A 19583-nucleotide genomic window follows, 5' to 3' on the forward strand; every position below is an offset into this window, starting at 1 on the left:
AGAAGTTTGTTGTCGAACTGTCAAATCGAAAGTGAAACAACTGGTGTAAGCCGAGGTCGTTTTGTCTCCTGGGTTATTTCAGTTACAATATTTCATACAATATTGTCTAAAATGATTTCAATATAAAAACAAAACAAAACGAAAACAAAACAAACTTTGAAATTACTCATATCTTTCATCTTCTATTTTAGCACTTCATCTGTGTTTGATAAACCGTCAGGTAAGACTGATGTTGCGCTGGTTGTGGAAGGAAGGCATCTTCACGTCAACAGGGCGGTGCTTGCAGGAGCATCAGATGTTTTTGACAAGATGTTTAATGGGGATTTTAAAGAAAAGCAGGAACGTGAAGTCCCTCTCCTACATGCTTCTCTGTATTTACCCATCAGAACTACGGCCTGTCACCACGGCAACAGTGGACAAGATGCTGGAACTAGCTGACGAGTACCAGATTGATGGTCTAAAGCGGAAGTGTGTAGAGTTTCTGTTGGAGTTCTGTGAAAGGAACAGAACGGAACGTGAAGAGGTTATACATGCTTTATATCTGGTAAATACAGCATGTCTAACCTCCTGAGAGTAACTATAAACATTGTAAATCGATTTTGTTTTAATAGTAGGTATTCCTGGGGTCTGGAGGAAAAAGAAGACTTCGTGAAACTTGGGAATGAAACAAAGCTAAATCTTTTGAGAGAAATGATTGTCTATTGACAGGAAAGAGCTTAGGAAAAATGGTTGAGTAGATATGTAAATCATTGTGGCAATACATAATGTGTAAGTATATTTAATATACAGGGTCGCATCTTTGTCAAAACCGACATCTAGACTTTGTACATAGTGTACGGTTTGGATGCTTCATGTTCGTTCAGGGCATGATCGATGGACGTTTACTGTACACAGCTCACTGCAGGTCCATGTCTCCGCGCTGACGGGATGCTTCAGTCAGGAATGCCCATCCACTTGTACGTGTTAATCCATTTACTCAATATGTCTTGATATGCACACTCCTTGTACCATGCTAACATAGAGCTTGCTACATTCTATTTTTATTCTGTACCGGGTGCTATAAAGCATTTTGAATATTATTTCAGTTGTGGATGATGATGATGATGATGATGATGATGATGATGATGATGATGATGATGACCTTATTGTCTCTGAATAAAATTATTTCCAAGAAGTGTATATTCGGGATTTCAAGCCAACTGTGAAAAGTTATACAAGCATGGGTTGCTGAAGACCCTCCCAGTCATATCAGGTCATGTGTAAGGTTTAGGTCAGATTTTCTCTCTCGCCGTGATAAATCAGTTGACGGTCGGGGTATTAGGTAAATGGAGTTACCTCCGTTCTCAGTTTCTCAGAGGTGGGTTGTGAAATGGAGTTACCTCCCTTTTCAGTTTCTCAGAGGTGGGTTGTCAAATGGAGTTACCTCCCTTTTCAGTTTCTCAGAGGTGGGTTGTCAATCTGTCAAATCGAAAGTGAAACAACTGTTGTACTCACCGAGCTCTCTGTTGTCTTGTCTGCAGGGTTATTACAGTTACAGTATTACATACAATATTACAATGGCTGCACAAGAACCTGTTCAGCGGGAAATACGGTAAGAGTCGCTATTCGGGAATCTGTATATAATAATAGTTATGGTTATCTTGAATGTCTTAAATAACTATGATTAATCAACATTACGATAAGAAATGTTTGCGAAAAGCCTAAAAACATCACAGCATGAAATGCTTACTGTAAAAATGGCTGCCACTAAATCTATCGAGGATGGATTAAGGTAAGGATCAGCATGTTTTAAGCTGTAAATTATTCCCCTTGAACCTAGAATCAATGTCTGTTACGGTAATGTGTGTGTGTGCCAGCGTGCGTGTGTAGGGATGGGGTTCTGCATCACTCGGTTACAGAAACGTAGCGTTCCTATACATCAGTGTAGCAGGGAGTGGAGCCATCCCACAGATGACATCCTTACTTTTCAAGTGTAGCAGGGTGTGGAGTTCTCCCTCTGATGACACTCTTACCTTGGAAATGTCATGGCGAGGGAATAAGCACACTATCGAATCTGGAGTTACAAAACAGAGAGATCGATAGTTCGATTGCAAATGCCACAGCGCCACCTGATTCCTGAATTTAGTTACAGAACCAAGAAAAAACTCTCGCTTATTTTGTGATTGTATTTCTACCACGAGGTCGAGATTGTTGGCGCTGACAGTGCTAGCTGTAAACACACTTACCTCAGAGTAAGTGGGTAAGTGAGTTTAGTTTTACCCACACCAGCCATCTTACATCGGAACGCTGTGAGGTGGCTTAGTGAATAAAGCGACCGCCTTTACGCCGATGACCCGTGTTCGATTCCCCACATTACTACAATGTGTGAAGGCCATTTCTAGTGTCCCCCCACGGTGATATTGCTGTAATATTGCTAACACAATGTAAAACCATACTCACTTACTCACTGTATACCTTCCCATTCTCAAGATAATGTACAAGATTATTTAAAACAATTTGTCTGTCGACAATGATCAGAATTTTACCCTTTCGACGATATAGAAGGTGAAGGTATGTTTAGACAAACAAAGCATCGAGAACAGGATCTTTACGGGCCTGTTTTGAAGACCTCACGTTAGTAATCCAAACTCTGCAAGATTGGTGCCACATATTGTGACAGAAGACTATGTTTAGACAAACAAAGCATCGAGAACAGGATCTTTACGGGCCTGTTTTGAAGACCAAACGTTAGTAATCCAAACTCTGCAAGATTGGTGCCACATATTGTGACAGAAGACTACCTGTTTTATCAATGATCAACAGCATGAGCATGGATCTATGCAATTGGTATACGATGACATGGGTCACAAGTCAGTGGGTCTGATCAACCAATTTTGTTAGTCGCCTCTTGAAAAAAAACTGTGGGATCCTGAAAACCAAATCTGACGGGTCCAAAACAGGATCTTTGGGGGTCCAAAACAGGATCTTTACCTGTCCAAAACAGGATCTTTGCTGGTCCAGAACAGCATCTTTGCGCATCCTGTTTTGAAGACCTCACGTCAGTAATCCAAACGCATCAAGATTGGTGCGACATATTGTGACTGTAGACGATTCTTTAACCAGCTGAGCTGTAGGCAAACTGCAATATAGACAAAGTGCTCTGTGGACGATAACAGACGGAATCAAGCATAGCCTCGCTTGACCTAATGGCTCTGAATTTTTGATTACTTATATTCCTGATTTTCACAAATCTTATCATGACACCATTTTAGAGACTATAGGAACTATTGAACAAGAAGGTGAATATATGTTCTGACCAACAGAGATACGTTATGACCATCAGTTGTCTAAAATGATTTCAATATAAAAACAAAACAAAACGAAAACAAAACAAACTTTGAAATTACTCATATCTTTCATCTTCTATTTTAGCACTTCATCTGTGTTTGATAAACCGTCAGGCAAGACTGATGTTGCGCTGGTTGTGGAAGGAAGGCATCTTCACGTCAACAGGGCGGTGCTTGCAGCAGCATCAGATGTTTTTGACAAGATGTTTAATGGGGATTTTAAAGAAAAGCAGGAACGTGAAGTCCCTCTCCTGGGGAAAAGATATGCTGACATTGTGGACATGCTTCTCTGTATTTACCCATCAGAACTACGGCCTGTCACCACGGCAACAGTGGACAAGATGCTGGAACTAGCTGACGAGTACCAGATTGATGGTCTAAAGCGGAAGTGTGAAGAGTTTCTGTTGGAGTTCTGTGAAAGGAACAAAGCGACACAAAGCGAGGTTGTACATGCATTATATCTGGCTGATAAATACAGCATGTCTACCCTCCTGAAAGCAGCAATGGACACTGTGAAACGTTTTCGGTATAAAAGTATTTGTTCTTGGCCATGTGATTCCTTCGGCCTGGAGCGAGAACCAGACTTCGTGAACCTTGGGAATGAAACAAAGCTAAAACTTTTGACAGAAATGGTTGTCTATTTTCAGGAAACATGTGGTCATTTTCCTGATATTTGAGTTGATATGTATGTATAATGTATCCACACATGCATTGATTGGTTATTATATGAATATTCATGTTGTTATGTTGTGTCCATAAAAGTACGTTTCAGTAGTCCGTACGTTTCACTATCCGAACGTTTTTGATGGAAAACAGAAGTGTCCGGATTAACGCGCCCTGGCTGTATGGATATTTAATGTTTAAACAGGTTTTATGTACAGCGTCGCATCTTTGTCAAAAGTGACGTCTGGACTTTCGCACAGTGTACGGGTTTAAGTGTGTTTGTTCAGGGCATGATCATCACACATGAGTCGTTTTCAAAATATGCCAAGATTTGGTTCATTTGGTTCATTGCTCGTTCTAAACATAAGAAAACTAAGCAATTATTTTTAAGAAAAATGTGTTGTTTTCTCAAATCACCAAATTTACATTTCTTTCTCGTAGCAACACTGTAGATGATGTAACATGTTATAAAAATGATATTTCTAGCAATATTGTTTGGCAGACATGAAGATAAGCTTAGATTGTGTGTATATCCACATAAATGTTTGAATTTGCATGGATTAAAAATTAAATGCTCAAATAGACTTGTATCTATACTTTCTAGAAATCACACATAGAACTATTATAGACAGTCCAGTGTTCAACAGCATGAATATCTTTCTACGCAGTTTGAAAACGATGACATATGTCAACCAAGTCAGCAAGCCTGACCACTCCATCCCTTTACTCGTATCTTACGACAAGCACAGTCGCCTTTTATGGCAAGCATGGGTTGCTGAAGACCTATTCTACCCAGGACCTTCACATATCTAAATGCGTCACATTGTTTGCTTGGCTGGTTGTGTATGAACAGGTTGGGACATTACCATTGATTTCTATGTGTAAATGAATTGTTCTCGTCACGATATGGTTGAAATATTGCCGATAAGGTGATACATTTGGTCACTCAAACCCATAATCAACAGAGATCGGGGATATCTCATTCCTTCTACCTACAATATGATAGAAACAACAGAATGAGAGACTGAGTTTCGCTTAACGAAGCTTTTCCAGCACTACCACAAATTGCATCCATGTAGGGAATCGAACCCTTATCGGTCATGATGGGCGAACGCTTTATCCACTAGATATATCGCACAGTGATGTTAACTAACCGTCGAAAAACAGGAACGTAGTCCCTTAGCAATACATTCACAACCGAAATAACAGAATAAGGCATGGTTCGGTTCCGTTTGGAAGAAGTTCACATCTCTCTCTTTCTCTCTCTCTCCCTCTCTCTCTCTGTCTCTCTCTCTCTCTCTCTCTCTCTCTCTCTCTCTCTCTCTCTCTCTCTCTCATTTATGCAGCGCACACATCCACGCAGCTGGTACATGCTCTAAGCGTTGGTATTTTTTCCTCGATCACTGGAGGTCAGTCTCAGCTGGACATCGTATCTTCAGTCTCAACTCCCTGATGATCATACACCCCTTGCCGCTACAAGACGCAGTGAGTTATTGCGGCTTTCTCATCTCCACATAACGAGGTAACCATTCACAGTGGACTGGGTGGACTGGGACACATAGTCACAATACTTTGTCCACGTTTACTGCACCATACTGTACCCGCAACAAAGTGTTGCACGTGCTCATGTGCCCACCATCTGGTCATATCCAACGGATTCGTGCGTTTAAGTTCACAGGGTTGTGTACAGCACACTAGCGGGTGTGACAACACTGAAAGAGTCTGCCCACAAAGTTGACTCCAAGGTATCTACAGCCGGTCACAGGTGGGTTCGATCTCAACACCTCAAGCTCTCTGACTACTAGCCTGATGTCTCAGCCACCTCGACCACCATGTCCTTTTTATACTTGCTATTCCAGAACAATACGGGCTCGGTTCGTAAATAGAATAGGTAAATATTTAAATAGATCATCCTTCGTCATGAAATGAAAAGTACTTGGCAAACAAAAACATGACGCCATGAATTAGTTTCTTAATAAATAGTCTGTTTCTTTATAAATAGTAGCTATTTAGCTATATACGCTTTTAGAAAAGTAGGGGAATTGTACTTTCAATGTACGATTGTCCAAAATTGGGATATATATGGGATTGAATCAATGCTGATTCAATAATAATGGATGTTTTGAGAATGCATCACCACATGGATTGCATTCAAAGCAAAGCTGTTCATTCAGTTATCCCCCTTGTTAGGTGACTGGAGTATGACATGAAAATTTCACGTTTACCATTTTCAGTTAGTTGTGTGTGATTTGACCCTGAAAACCCTTACCATGCACAGAGACAAGAAAATTATCAGAAAAAATGGTGTACAGAAATTTATCGACTTACCTGATAAACGTAAAGATTCACAATGACATCCCATGCACGTGTAGGAGGCTCTCACTTTCATACCGAAACATAAGTCTCATTAACCTATTCAGACACTGACCTACTTTTCAGCCGATCCGAATTTTCTCGTGTGAAAGTGTAAATTGACACCTTAAACAATTCTAGTTAAACTGAATTCCAATTCCTTGTTTCATAAGAAAATGATATTCATAAATGAATTGTAATTATAAACTTTAATAACACCGTCTTTCTATACTTTATGTCGAGGTTCAGGCAGCATACCTAACTGTGGAATCGCAGACTGCCCCTGTATGATGAGGTCGTAAAATGAGTCACAATGCATCTGTCTCACTTGTTAAACCTGTTATGTGTTTTTGCGCTTATTCAGGGTAGTTCTGTAACGCACAATGAGGTTGATGTAATATCAGAGACCGCCAAACTTTTCTAGCGACAGAGCCTCGTTTTGAGATTTCCACGATTTTCAGGTTCCGGTTGTCAGAGCTCACTTCACGACAGAGCACGCCGTACGACGTGTTTGCTAGGATTAGAAGGAGCTTAGTGTTGCAGTGTTCAAGTGCATAGACTTATCAAATCATACTGATTAATGTTTATGCATCCAGTTAACTGACATAGTTTAAAAATTCTGGACTGGTTATCGCACTAAGTTGCGCAATAGGACTGGAACCAAGTAAACAGGAAACGAGACTATTCTCTAATCACGTGCACGTGCACGTGCTTCTCATGCATTGTGTTTGCACGTGGTGATAACGTGAAATGATGCTGCACACGCAAGATGAATGTCATTGAAACGTTCCTCACTGGGTTTTCTTTCAACCAGACTTCAAAGGTCAGGTTCCGCTGCTTGTTTTGAAGAGTATATTATGAATTTAATGGTTTTCGAAAACGTGGAAGCAGACACGTTAAGACATAAAAGTTGTTCCACAACAAAAGTTGTGTCTCTTGACATTGATAAAGAGAAATTTAATCAAAATTAAATGTTCTCCCAAATTTACTTTCAGTAAAAATCAGTGTAAGTAAACCTAGTCCCAGTGTATTTCGTTATTTTATTTACTTCGACTGAGTAAATATTGACTGTGTTATCATTTGATATTGTGACGTTATCGGTTTGTGAATAATACTGAAAGGATGAAATATGTATTTGGAAACACCCTATAAACATTGTGCTGAAAACTGACTTGTGTATTATGCGCAGACACGTTCTCCTTCCTATATGGCTGAAATAATGCCCCTGCCACCTGAAAATTCATTGATCCATTGATTCAATTCTGTTTGATAATCTTATATCGTGTAGATCATTTATTTATCATTTATTTATGTTCTTCAAGGATCACCGGCTGCTGTTAAAAACAATAAAATATTGTTAAGATTAAATATTCTTTGTTTTAATCGATTTCTTTGTTTGTTTGTTTGTTTGTTGTCCAATTGCTGTCAGGATATCCATAAACTGTTATATGTTATGCGTATACAGCTATTAGAAAATTCTCAGAAGATAATCAATCCTAAATATCTACATATGGCATAATACCCACAACGAACACACGTAAACGCGACTTCGAGCACCTGTTCATATAATGCACAACAAACTACATTTAATTCAAATCTAATTACCTTACCTGTTCATCTTTTGCGATAATATGAGAGAGAAAATATACAATTATATACTATATTATAAAAAATAAATCTGCAAACAAGAATATTGGTCGGAATTTAGAACAAATATGAAATAATGTGAAACATAGTCAACATTAGTTGTTCTACTAATAGTATTCCATGCACCTGGCAACACGAAAGCTTTACAAATGGCGACATCCGCTATTCAATCATTGGAAGAACGACAACACACACGATGTAAACAAACCAACGTGTGACATGCCTTGAGCGATTGCGAACAGGTAGATATCATCCCAAGGGAAATAGATGACATAGAAGACGTGTATTCAGCGATCAGGACGGAAGTATATCCAGCCGTACTTTGGTAAGATGAGCGAGACAGCAAGAATGTCGACGAACTCTAGTCCGACTCGTTCAACTAAAGACATGGACTCCAGCAAAAGCCCGGAGAGACAGGAGAGGTACGTGGAGGTCTTGTTGACTAAATATAAACGATACAATGACGCATAAATATTTTTTCCTGTCATTTATTCTTTTAATTTCATGCATTAACAGTATTCATTCCATTTGCACATTAAACAGCATCCATCACTTTGTTTTAGACAGTGCATATTTTGTCTGCGTCTAGCATCAAAATACTACCTTGAATATTTATTCCAGCATGAAATAAAAAGATTTCCGACCTCAAATTCCCCCTGTGCTGAAAGGTTTACATGATGTGACAATATTGTGTTGTTACCAATCCAAACATCAAAATGTCATAAAACACAAATATATTCTTTCTTAACTTTTATCTTCTTTCAAGCGGCAATAACAGTTTTCATTCCAGTTGAAGACCTACATAAAACATGAACAGAGACATTTTTTAAGGATAACAACTTCATTTTTATTCTCTACATGACGTTTCAGGGCTAATGGGTTTGATGAAATTGTTTTTCATGCATCCCAAAGCTAGCTGAATTCGACGTTCTGGTGATTTCAACAACTGCATTGCTTGCACTATATTGGAGAGTATGTGCGTGATTGGAGTGCACAAACAGTTTCATCGGTAGGGCAGATGCCCAGTTCCTGTCATGAGATGTTTTATTGACAATTGAAATCTAGAAGTTAAGTTATGTAAATAGCAAATAAACATCGATATTATTTACCCAAGATCGTTAATACCACCTCAGATACAAAATCAGTTGCCAGTTTAATAAAAAATAGCGAGGGAGATCCAGCAAGATACGTATAAAACAGGAAGTCACGTGATCAAAACACTCTCTCGCTGTGTGGAGGTAAAAAGTAGGGCTCATTGTAGAAAACACATACAAAACACCTGGACTTTGCAAGCGGCTGCAATTTCGCCAATACGATGTCATTAAAGTTATTTGTGTTGGAAACACATGATATTTTTGTGTGAAATAGATGAATATATGTGTATCACTCATGGTTAGCAAACACAAAACTTTAAATGATATTTAAGATAAAAATTTACGTTTTTGTCTTACATCTTCGAAAACCCCTAACAACGAGATATCATGGGAAGAGTTTACTCCTGTCATATCTTCTTACGATTCTCTGTTCTAATACGACTCTTTCATGGTGAAAGTGTTCAGGATTTGTGATTGGTTGCAAGTAGATTTAGTTGTGCAATCTGCAACGTTGTTTCAAAAGTGATTGCTTGTAAGGCCTCGGTAGATTCCGTATACTTCATGAAAACTAGAACCTCTTCCCCAGTGCAATTGTCCCCAGATTGTCTGTTTGACAGAACATAGTCATGTGATGGCGGATCAAGGGCGTCTCCATCGCCCTCATTGACAATGGAAAAGCTAGCCAGTAAATGTTTTGTGTGTCACATCAACACATGTCCCCTGGAGATATTTGTGGCCCCACATTTGCTTGTATTAAGGTGGATTGATGTAACATATGTTCTAATGGGACAGAAAGAAGGGAGATCATTTGTGTTGTGATTTTTTGCCGCTAGGTTTTATGAGAACCAGGAAATATAGCCATATTAGAACTGTGGTTCATCGGAGATATGACAAGTAACCTCTGTGGGGAGGGAAAGGGGAAGCGATTGTCGCAAAATTTGCTGTACCCACATTTCCCAAGACTTACTAATAAATGATCAAACCCTCATGAAAATAGGTTTAAATTGTACGTTACTTGATTGAGCGTTCATTTTCATTAGGTGGGTCAACACAGGAGTGAAAGTGGAATGTCTGTTGTTTGATTGCCAGTCTTGTGACAGGGTGCAAAAGATGTTATTTGTTGTTGCTGTGCCTGCTACTAAGGAGATGAAAGGGGCAGTTAAGTAGCCTAGTTGTTGAACTGTACATATATCCCAAATGTATAGATCAATGCTCATGTTCCTTATCACTGGATTGTCTGGTTCAGACTCAATTCTTTAGATACTGTGGTCATATTGCAGAATATGGCTGGGTGAGGCATAAAACAAAACTCACTCAATCACCCTTGTACAGTTCCCTCTGTCTAATTTGAAACGGCTTCCAGGGACTGACTTAAAAGTCATAAATGAGACAGCAGTCCGACTTGCACGGAAATTTCCTATCCCGAAAATTAAGAAACGTTGAACTCAAGATCTCTGTGTTCGAATTTGATGCAGAAATCTGAAAAGAACAGCTATACATCTGAGAGTAGATGTGACAAATATCAATATAGCTATGCATTTCCAAGCTTGTTCATTTATTGGCCAAGTTTATTTGCCAAGTGGACTTCCTGCTCAGTAAATAAGGCAAAATACCAATCAACGGGATGTTTATTTAAGGTTGACTGGCCAAGCAGACTTGCTCAGTCTGGATTATAAAGCACCTTTTGGGGCTGACACTTTGGAATTGTAAGTTCAGTCCAATATAGACGGTTATCCAAGTAAGAGTCTGAGATGGACAGAGTGCTCTGACTATGCAAAGCTGTCATGGCCCAGAGACTACGAGGGTATGTCAAAAAGAGAAGAGTCAAACTAGATTCTTGATGTCCAATGTTCGTAAAATTTCCATTTTTTTTGCAGGCGTTATTAGCAAAGCGATTTCTAATGTTGTTCACAAGAATGTGAGTCATCACGACACATTAGGGTATGATATTTGTAAAGTGATTGCAGGAAATGAAAATGTATTTTACTAAAACACACAAAATGTTTCCTGTGTATTTTGTTTCCTAAAGTTTGTGATACATTTATTGCAGATTTTGCATTTTTGGAGGCACCAAGATAAAAAGTCAAACAGAATGACGATCATAAGGCTGAAACATAGCAAACCAATTTGCTTGAGGTTGACAGATATTATGAAGAAAAACAAAACATATAAACAGTTGCATTCATGTCATTGTCTGTGTGAGGCTCAATATTTTTGTTAATAATAATAATGTAGATTTGTTATGTGCCCAAACTTGAGGCACCTGGTGCTGGCTCATGGCGCTACACTAAACTATAATGCCCTGCAGTAGAGGTGCTGTAATTTCACTTGTGTATCAATCTTTATAGAACTGCTGGAAGAGATGAATCTTTATGCAGTTTTTAAAGAAGATTGTCAATGATTGGAATTTCTGTATTCCTGTGAGAAGATTGTTGCGCAGAGTTGGTTCCATGTAAGCAAATGATCTCTGGCCATACTTTTGAGACAGGATTAGGGTATTTCAAGAAGTAAGTGACCAGCAGGTCTTAGAGTCTGAGAAGGTTCATATTTCTCAATATGTTGAGTTGGTCGTCTTAGCTCTGTTATCGCTTGGTGGAATGTGACTCTGGGGCTTGTGACTGTTGTCATAACTGGCCTGTCCTGATGACTGATGTGTTGCTATGGTTACAGGAGGGCCATTCCTCAGGATCAGAAGCTGGAGAACAGACTGAACATGAAGGACTTGGAGCGTCTGCAGGGAAACTTCATGGTAGGTCTCCTCGTCTCTGTACACAACAGCTTGTTTGTTTGTTTGTTGTCATTGCACTCAGCAGTTTATGCTCTATGATATCGATTTGTTTGTTTGTTTAGTGCCACACTTTGCAATATGCCTGTAACAGCCACAGTCACGCCTTCACATAAACAGTTTGTTAATGCTTTGTTCTCTTTAGCGATATGCTTTTAACCATTATTTCTTTTTTGTGCATGCACTCATATAAAATGAAATGAAGCAGGATGTGAGACGATGAATGACATGGGACATGTGACAGTGAATGACTTGTGACGTGTGATATTAAATAATATGTGACAATGAATCACCTGTGACAGTGAATATCCTGTGGCATGAAGGTGAATGACATTTGACAGTGAATGACATGTGATAATGAATCACCTGTGATATGACAGTGAATCACATGTGACAGTGAATCACATGTGATATGAATCTCATGTGATGTGACTGTAAATGGCATGTGACAGTGAATCTCGTGTGATATGTGACAGTAAATGACATGTGACAGTGAATGTCAACTTTTATACTTGTCTACAGATGGAGGGCGAGGGTTAAGACAGTGAATCACATGACAGTGAATGACATGTGGCTGTGAATGACCTGTAAAGTGACAGTGAATGATATGTGACGATGACTGCCATGTTTTGTGTTTGTCTACAGATGGAGGGGGAGGGCTATGACAATCGCCTCAGTCTTAACAAGGCACAGTTCTGTGAGGCTCTGTCTCTCCTGCTCAGGAAGGGAACGAGAGAAGAGGTAAGTGTCTCTCCTGCTCAGGAAGGGAATGAGAGAAGAGGTAAGTGTCTCTCCTGCTCAGGAAGGAAACGAGAGAAGAGATAAGTGTCTCCTGCTCAGGAAGGGAACGAGAGAAGAGGTAAGTGTCTCTCCTGCACTCTTCTACTTTGAATCAAAGTGACAATTTCACTAAGGTGATCGTATCGTCCATACTTCAACATAAGCTCATCATCATATCTCTGAGACCGTCCTATACAACAGACCTCTGATAAAAGTTGTTCAGGACCTATCTTTTTAAAGATTGGACTTGGCATTATCTTTCTGCAAATTTGTACATGTGTTGGGGTTATCCATCTTAGAAATTACAGGGTCTTTTTATGACACATCTGATTTCCCGATCAGTCATGCTGTAGGATGAAAGCTGAGATGATGATGAGAAGTTTTGATTTCATCGCTACTTCCGCCAAGTCACGAGTGTTTGTGTGTTTCAGTATGCAGAGCTGTTTGACAAGATTGATGTGACGCGAGAAGGAACGGTCGACTGGGACAAGTTTGCCTCACACATGCTACTAGAGTTCTACGAGAGGGACGACCGTGTTAAGTCAACGCAGGTTCCACAGTGGCGGGATCTCAAGTCTCTGTCGAGGTACGCACAAACACAAGTAACACTGTGTTTCTGTTAATGTCAGATAAGGGTGGACAATAGGCATGGATGGGCATGTGGGTGATGGCTGTTATCTCAGCTGACACAAATTGTCAGCTTTAGAAACAGAGGGATATAGAGATTACAAAACAAGTCGGTGTTGAATATGGACAATATTCCAAATTTCTTAACTTACAAATATTGCATCTGGACCAGACAATCTAGTGACTGTCAATAATCCAGGCCCTAGATTTTTCATAAATGTCGTAAATGTCATACATTAACATTAACTTACAACCATCTTATCGCTAAGAGAGCTGTGAACATCTTGGCCCAGGTTGTTAAGGTACGATGAGACACAATATTCAGGTCAGAGAGGATTTTCATGATATTTCAACAAGGAACCTGTTACAATAATGTCCATGATTGGAGCAGCAGTTAGATGTTGGTGGCTAAACTATGAGGAAGAAGGTCTATAGATATTCTATGTTATTAATATGACGTTTAGTTGTATGATAATGGTGTTGGTAGCTACAGCGAAGTGTCGGTCATACTGAAAATACAAAAGTTGTATATCCATAGAACTCTCCTTGTTGTGGTAAAATACAAGTGCACACATGTCGTCAATTTCAGCATCGTAAAGACAAGTATTATTTTTATTATTTTTCAACTGAATATTTTTAATTGTTTATATTTTCATCTACAAAGCAGTCATGACAGAGTCATTTTGTTTACATCCGCCTTCATCAACCTGAAACATGAGTTTAAGTGTTTGCAAATGTTCAAAAATATTTTGAAAAACCACATGCCACAGGGCAAGTGACTTCAAGAAAGTGACTTGTCCTGACTAATTTTCCACTTGCCCTGATTTTATGACACAAAGCCTGATGTTAATGTTTACTGGACGATTTATGGAAGAGTGACAATTTTGCTCTTTACTAGCTCAGCTTTATTATTACTGTGAATTTTAATAGCTTTGTTATGAGCAGATATGAAATGAAATCCAAGATTATTTGCTGTTTGAAATCATACGTGGAAATTATCTAGTAGTCTGCGGACAAGTAAGATACCATTATTTTATTGCCAGAAATGAAAACTGACTTGTCATGGGTGTCGGGCGATGGGATTTTTGAACCCCTGGTTTGGTCTCAACTTCTGAGATAGTGATAGGATGGTGGCCGGTTAAAACATTCACTTGTCACATGCAAGGTTTGAATGCCATATGGGGTTAACAGTAGAACTGCTCCCAAGCTTCATTAATTTATTCACCTGTATCTTTTCTCCAGCCCCCACAAGGACGTCATACAACGAGTTTCCTACCTGAAGAATACCCACAGATATATCGCCATCAGCAAGGTAAGCGCCCTGGTCTCCTGTACAATGAGACAATCAGTCTCCTACCTGGCTTGTATATTTACATCAGCAAGATGAACATGGCTGTCACATCACTGATTCCAGTGTGATACGTATCAAGAATATTTGGTACCAAATTCAAATATCGGGTAAGAGTAAGTGAGTGAGTGAGTGAGTTTAGGTTTACACCGCACTCAGCATTCAGCAATATTCCAGCTATATGGCAGCGGTCTGTAAATAATCAAGTCTGGACCAGACAATCCAGTGATCAACAGCATGAGTATCGATCTACGGAGTAGGAATATGATAACATGTCAACCAAGTCATCGAGCCTGACTACCTGATCCCATTAGTTGCCTCACACGACAAGCTTAGTCGCCTTTTATGGCAAGCATGAGCTGCTAAAAGCCTGTTCTACCCTGGGCCTTCACGGGTCTCGGGTAAAAAATGCAATAACAAGTTGATGTGTTATTCACTATAATGTGTGGAACAATAGCAAAATATACTGAACAGCAAAAGAAACACAACTTGGATAGAAGACATAATAAACATGAACGCCTACTTTTATGGGATTTCATTTTCTAGATACTTGCGATTCATGAATAAGTGTTGACCATTTATTCTGAGAACGACCACATATATCTGTCCAATCAAATGTATCAGAGTATTAACTACAGTCCTGCTTTGCTTAGATACATTCCATTTTGCAATTTTCACTTTGGTAAATTTACACCCAAATTCAAGTAAAGACATTTGTCAGTCTTTGGTGACTTGGATTGCACTAGTGGTTAAAGATGCTTATTGTCCTTGATTACCTCCCTTTACTACCTATAATTCCTTGTTCCCAGGAAGGGACAATCTCCATGTTGTGTATGGACCTTTGGGACATATTGCATGACAGTGGTCAACATTAATTACCTCCCTTTACTACCCAAAATTCCAGGAAGGGACAATCTCCATGTGGGGTATGGATCTTCGAAGTCAACGCACCATCAAGACAGGCACTGACTCTTGTAAGGCGAGGGATTTGTGGGTCACTCACTTTGTGCCCCTCCAGAACATCAACAAGATAGCTCTTGCCTTCACCAGCAAGGAAATAGGTGAGATCAGAGTGATTGAGTGAGTGAGTGAGTATAGATTTATGCCACTTTAAGGAATATTCCATCAATATCACGGCAGATTGCACATCACGGCCACGTTGGAAATTGAACCCAGGTCTTATGCATGATGAATGGACACTTTAACCACTAGGCTACCAAGTCCGCCCCAAGACCAAATCAGGAACATTTCACTGAAGGCCACTATGAATGTTTTTTTTCATGAATACTGTTAGTCAGTACCATCTACTGACTAATCTGTCGTACAAACCACGGAACCAATATAGTCCATGCAACCCATGAAAATCCAGTGATCAACATCATGAGCATCGTTCTACCAACCCATGTTCTAGAATATGTGGCAAGTCTAAATTACAAGATTTGTTGAAAATGAAGAACTCACTGTGCTACTTTTATTGTTTTGGGGTTTTTTTTTTGTTGTTGTTGTGTTAAACGTAGAAACTGTTTTTCTACAAAATATGCCAATTTCAGAGACTAGGTGTTACATTTAGTTTGCCCCTAAATGTATGAGTGTTGAGCATTGTTCTGCTGTGAGTTCTATGCTTTTAGTTTTACCTTACCAGTGTTGGTTATACCTGTCCGATGTTGGTTTTACCTGTCCTGTTTTATGTGTGCAGTGTTGGTTTTACTTGTCTAGTCTTGGTTTTACCTGTCCAGTTGGTGTGCTGTTATCCGTGTAACTAACAACTTTAAGTGATAGTTTTTGTTTACTGTTTCAGCCATCTATGACCTGAGCAGTAAGATCGAGTTCAACTGTCAGTACAAAGTACAGGACCTGCCCTTCACACCTCTCTGTCTGGACTACTGGTAACTACACACAGGCACTCAGACACACTAGACACTTCAACACTCAGATGGACGCACACAGACACTAAGACATGCAGGCATTCAGATACACAGATACACCGCTATGCCTGGACTACTGATAACTACACACTGGTGCTCTGATGCTCAGACACTCAAATACACAGACACACTGTCGTGTATGGACTGCTGATAACTACACTCCAACACCCAGGCGCACAGGTACTGAGACACTCAGACACACCACAGTGTCTGGATTACTGGTAACTACACACAGGAACTCGGGCCCTAAGACTCTCTGACACTATGACACAGATACACAGACAGACTGATGTGTCTGGACTACTGGTAACTATACACAAGCACTTGGACATTAAGACTGTCTGACACTAAGACACACCGATACACAGACACACTGCTGTGCCTTGACTACTGGTAACTACACACTGGTGCTCTGATACTCATACAGTCAGACACACTGCTGTGCCTTGACTACTGGTAACTGCACACAGGTGCTCCGACACTCAGACAGACTGATGTGTCTGGACTACTGGTAACTATACACAAGCGCTTGGACATTAAGACTGTCTGACACTAAGACACACCGATACACAGACACACTGCTGTGCCTTGACTACTGGTAACTACACACTGGTGCTCTGATACTCATACAGTCAGACACACTTCTGTGTCTGGACTACTGGTAACTACACACTGGTGCTCTGATACTCATACAGTCAGACACACTGCTGTGTCTGGACTACTGGTAACTACACACTGGTGCTCTGATACTCATACAGTCAGACACACTGCTGTGTCTGGACTACTGGTAACTACACATGGGCACCCAGATGAAGACCTTCCCATGTTCAGAATCTTAGGCACAAGACACACAGGCACACTAAGTTAGGCATGCCATTGTTTCTGGACTTCTGGTAACACATAAGCTCAGGCAGATGCTCTGATAGACAGACAGCTCATTTTTACTGTGTACTTAAAATGTGTATGAATTTAGACTTGATCTTGTCACTATGTAGCTGGAATAAATTCTGTTGTGATGTAAAGGTCAACTCAACTCAACCCAAACAAACAGCTGTATGACGTCTGTTAGCGACAGTTAGAAGTTTTAAATTTTGCAAATTATGACCAAAATATTTTATGGATTAATATTCTTTAATCTTCTCCACACAATGTTTTGGGATCACTCAGGTCCCTTCATCAGTTGATACCATGACGTCACAGGGGCTCAAAATATTTCTTAAAAGACACTTGTCAGAGGGCAAGTGACCCTAAGAAAGTAACTTTTCCTGATTAATTTCCACTTGCTCTGATTTCATGACTCAATCATTATGCTGTGAAAATGAAAGAATAAATCACCATGGTATTTGATGTTAATGAGTCCTTTATCAGCTGGATGATGATTCTAACTTGACAGGTCCAACCCCAACAACGTGAACGAGTCGATCCTGGCTTGGGGCGACGTGGGCGGCTTCATCAACATCCTCTTCTTCAGCTCTGCCAACATCGCTCTGTTTGAACGACCGCCGGCCCCTGCAGGCGAGAAACAAGGTAGAGTTGTCTCCCCTAGTACACAACCCTCTCTGTGCAGCACTGGCAATAAATTTGTTTATTTTTTAAGACTTAATATTATTTCCATTCGTTGAATATTTAGGGTTGAATTCATTTTAGCAATTTTCAGGACACATTCATGTAGGATTCTTATGTGTTTGCTGTCATTATTAGTTAACATTTGTTTGGATTATTTTATGAATAAAAGTAGATATGATTTCAGACTTGAAATTAGATGTGATAAGCTTCTGAAGAAAGTTTCCCATCTAACCAGTGTGTTGCAAAGTAGGTATGTGTGGCTCAATGTTAATAAATTTTGTAGCCCAGTTTATTTCTATCTTATATAGAATTGCACTGATTTGAAACGACATGCAAAGGGATGTAAAAAAATTCAAGGATCTCACTACCAAAAGTTGTGAAACAGCAATGCCGCTGTTAGTATTGTGATAACTGGAAGAGAATACCCTAAAGATGCTAGAATTTCTCAAAACGTTTTGACATCCTCGCAGTTTTGAGTTCATCATTGGCAAATCGCTAACAAGAAATTGAGACTTCAAATTTCTAGTTAGGTTATTAATCACTGGGTACCAGGTCAGGAATGCACTTGTGGATTCTGCTTGTGTTGGTTTAAGGACATGGAATACATCTTTGTACTCAGTTTTAGAAGTCTCCATTACGTCAGTCTCTTCTAGTTATAACTAATATTAATACTGTTTGTTGCGAGGTGTTGAAACTTCCACAGGTATTGCATGAATGATCAATGTATACAATACTACCAGCAGAATAGCCATTTCACTACTGTGGGTTATGAGTTCTACAAACTTTTTGACATCCCCTTGTTCCTCTGTAATCTTTTGAGCACTAAATGCATTTATAGGTCACCTATGGATTAAATAGAATGTTGCCAACATGATCTGAAAAATCAATGTTGTAAGATATTATTTTACATAAAAGGACAGGGGTATAATGACGTCGACACACACAGTTCGTTTCAGGACAGTGTAAAAATTGATCACTGTATATAACCTTATAAAGCTACTTGTACAGAGCAAGCCAGTAGATTTACCTACAAAATGAAACACAGATCACAAAAACTAAAGCAGAGCTTGAAAGAGTCTTTGCAAGCATGATTTCTTGACCGCAAGCAAAAATCCCTGCTCAGAATTTGTATCACTAACTTAATGATTTTATTGGTTATTTCATCTCATACATAAACAACAGCAGACTTTGTTTTGATCTAAATATTATTGCAACAATTAAAGCTTAAGTTGTCATCTTGTTGTTTGTCACAGGCAAAATTATAAATCCAACTGCACAGTTATATCAGTGTGTCTTGTTGTAATATGCTGTTTGAAATGAATGTTTGATCATGAACAGATTTTTAGTTAAACTTTGATCGATGGGTATAATTTCGGCCCAAACAGACTGTAGAGGTTCATGATTTTGAGATTCGATTTCTGACATATGACTAAATCACACATGGGCTTTCAGGCATATAAGATTAGATTA

At 39.4% G+C, this 19583-nt stretch overlaps 1 protein-coding gene and 1 pseudogene across 1 annotated transcript in view; both read left to right on the forward strand.

Moving 5' to 3' along the window:
* Window positions 1-44: 44 nt before the first annotated feature.
* LOC137259664 (BTB and MATH domain-containing protein 45-like) lies at window positions 45-4569 on the forward strand (annotated as a pseudogene).
* Window positions 4570-8119: 3550 nt separating this feature from the next.
* LOC137259835 (cilia- and flagella-associated protein 337-like) overlaps window positions 8120-19583 on the forward strand; it is a 103338-nt gene continuing 91874 nt past the window's right edge. The window contains exons 1-8 of the mRNA XM_067797455.1: window positions 8120-8410; window positions 11753-11831; window positions 12513-12608; window positions 13079-13233; window positions 14517-14586; window positions 15527-15683; window positions 16421-16508; window positions 17941-18074. Coding sequence (XP_067653556.1) covers window positions 8319-8410; window positions 11753-11831; window positions 12513-12608; window positions 13079-13233; window positions 14517-14586; window positions 15527-15683; window positions 16421-16508; window positions 17941-18074 — 871 coding nt within the window. The 5' untranslated portion in view covers window positions 8120-8318. The remainder of the gene's footprint in view (window positions 8411-11752; window positions 11832-12512; window positions 12609-13078; window positions 13234-14516; window positions 14587-15526; window positions 15684-16420; window positions 16509-17940; window positions 18075-19583) is intronic.

This window comes from Haliotis asinina, chromosome 13 (assembly GCF_037392515.1).
Source record: "Haliotis asinina isolate JCU_RB_2024 chromosome 13, JCU_Hal_asi_v2, whole genome shotgun sequence".
Taxonomy (NCBI): Eukaryota; Metazoa; Mollusca; class Gastropoda; order Lepetellida; family Haliotidae; genus Haliotis; species Haliotis asinina.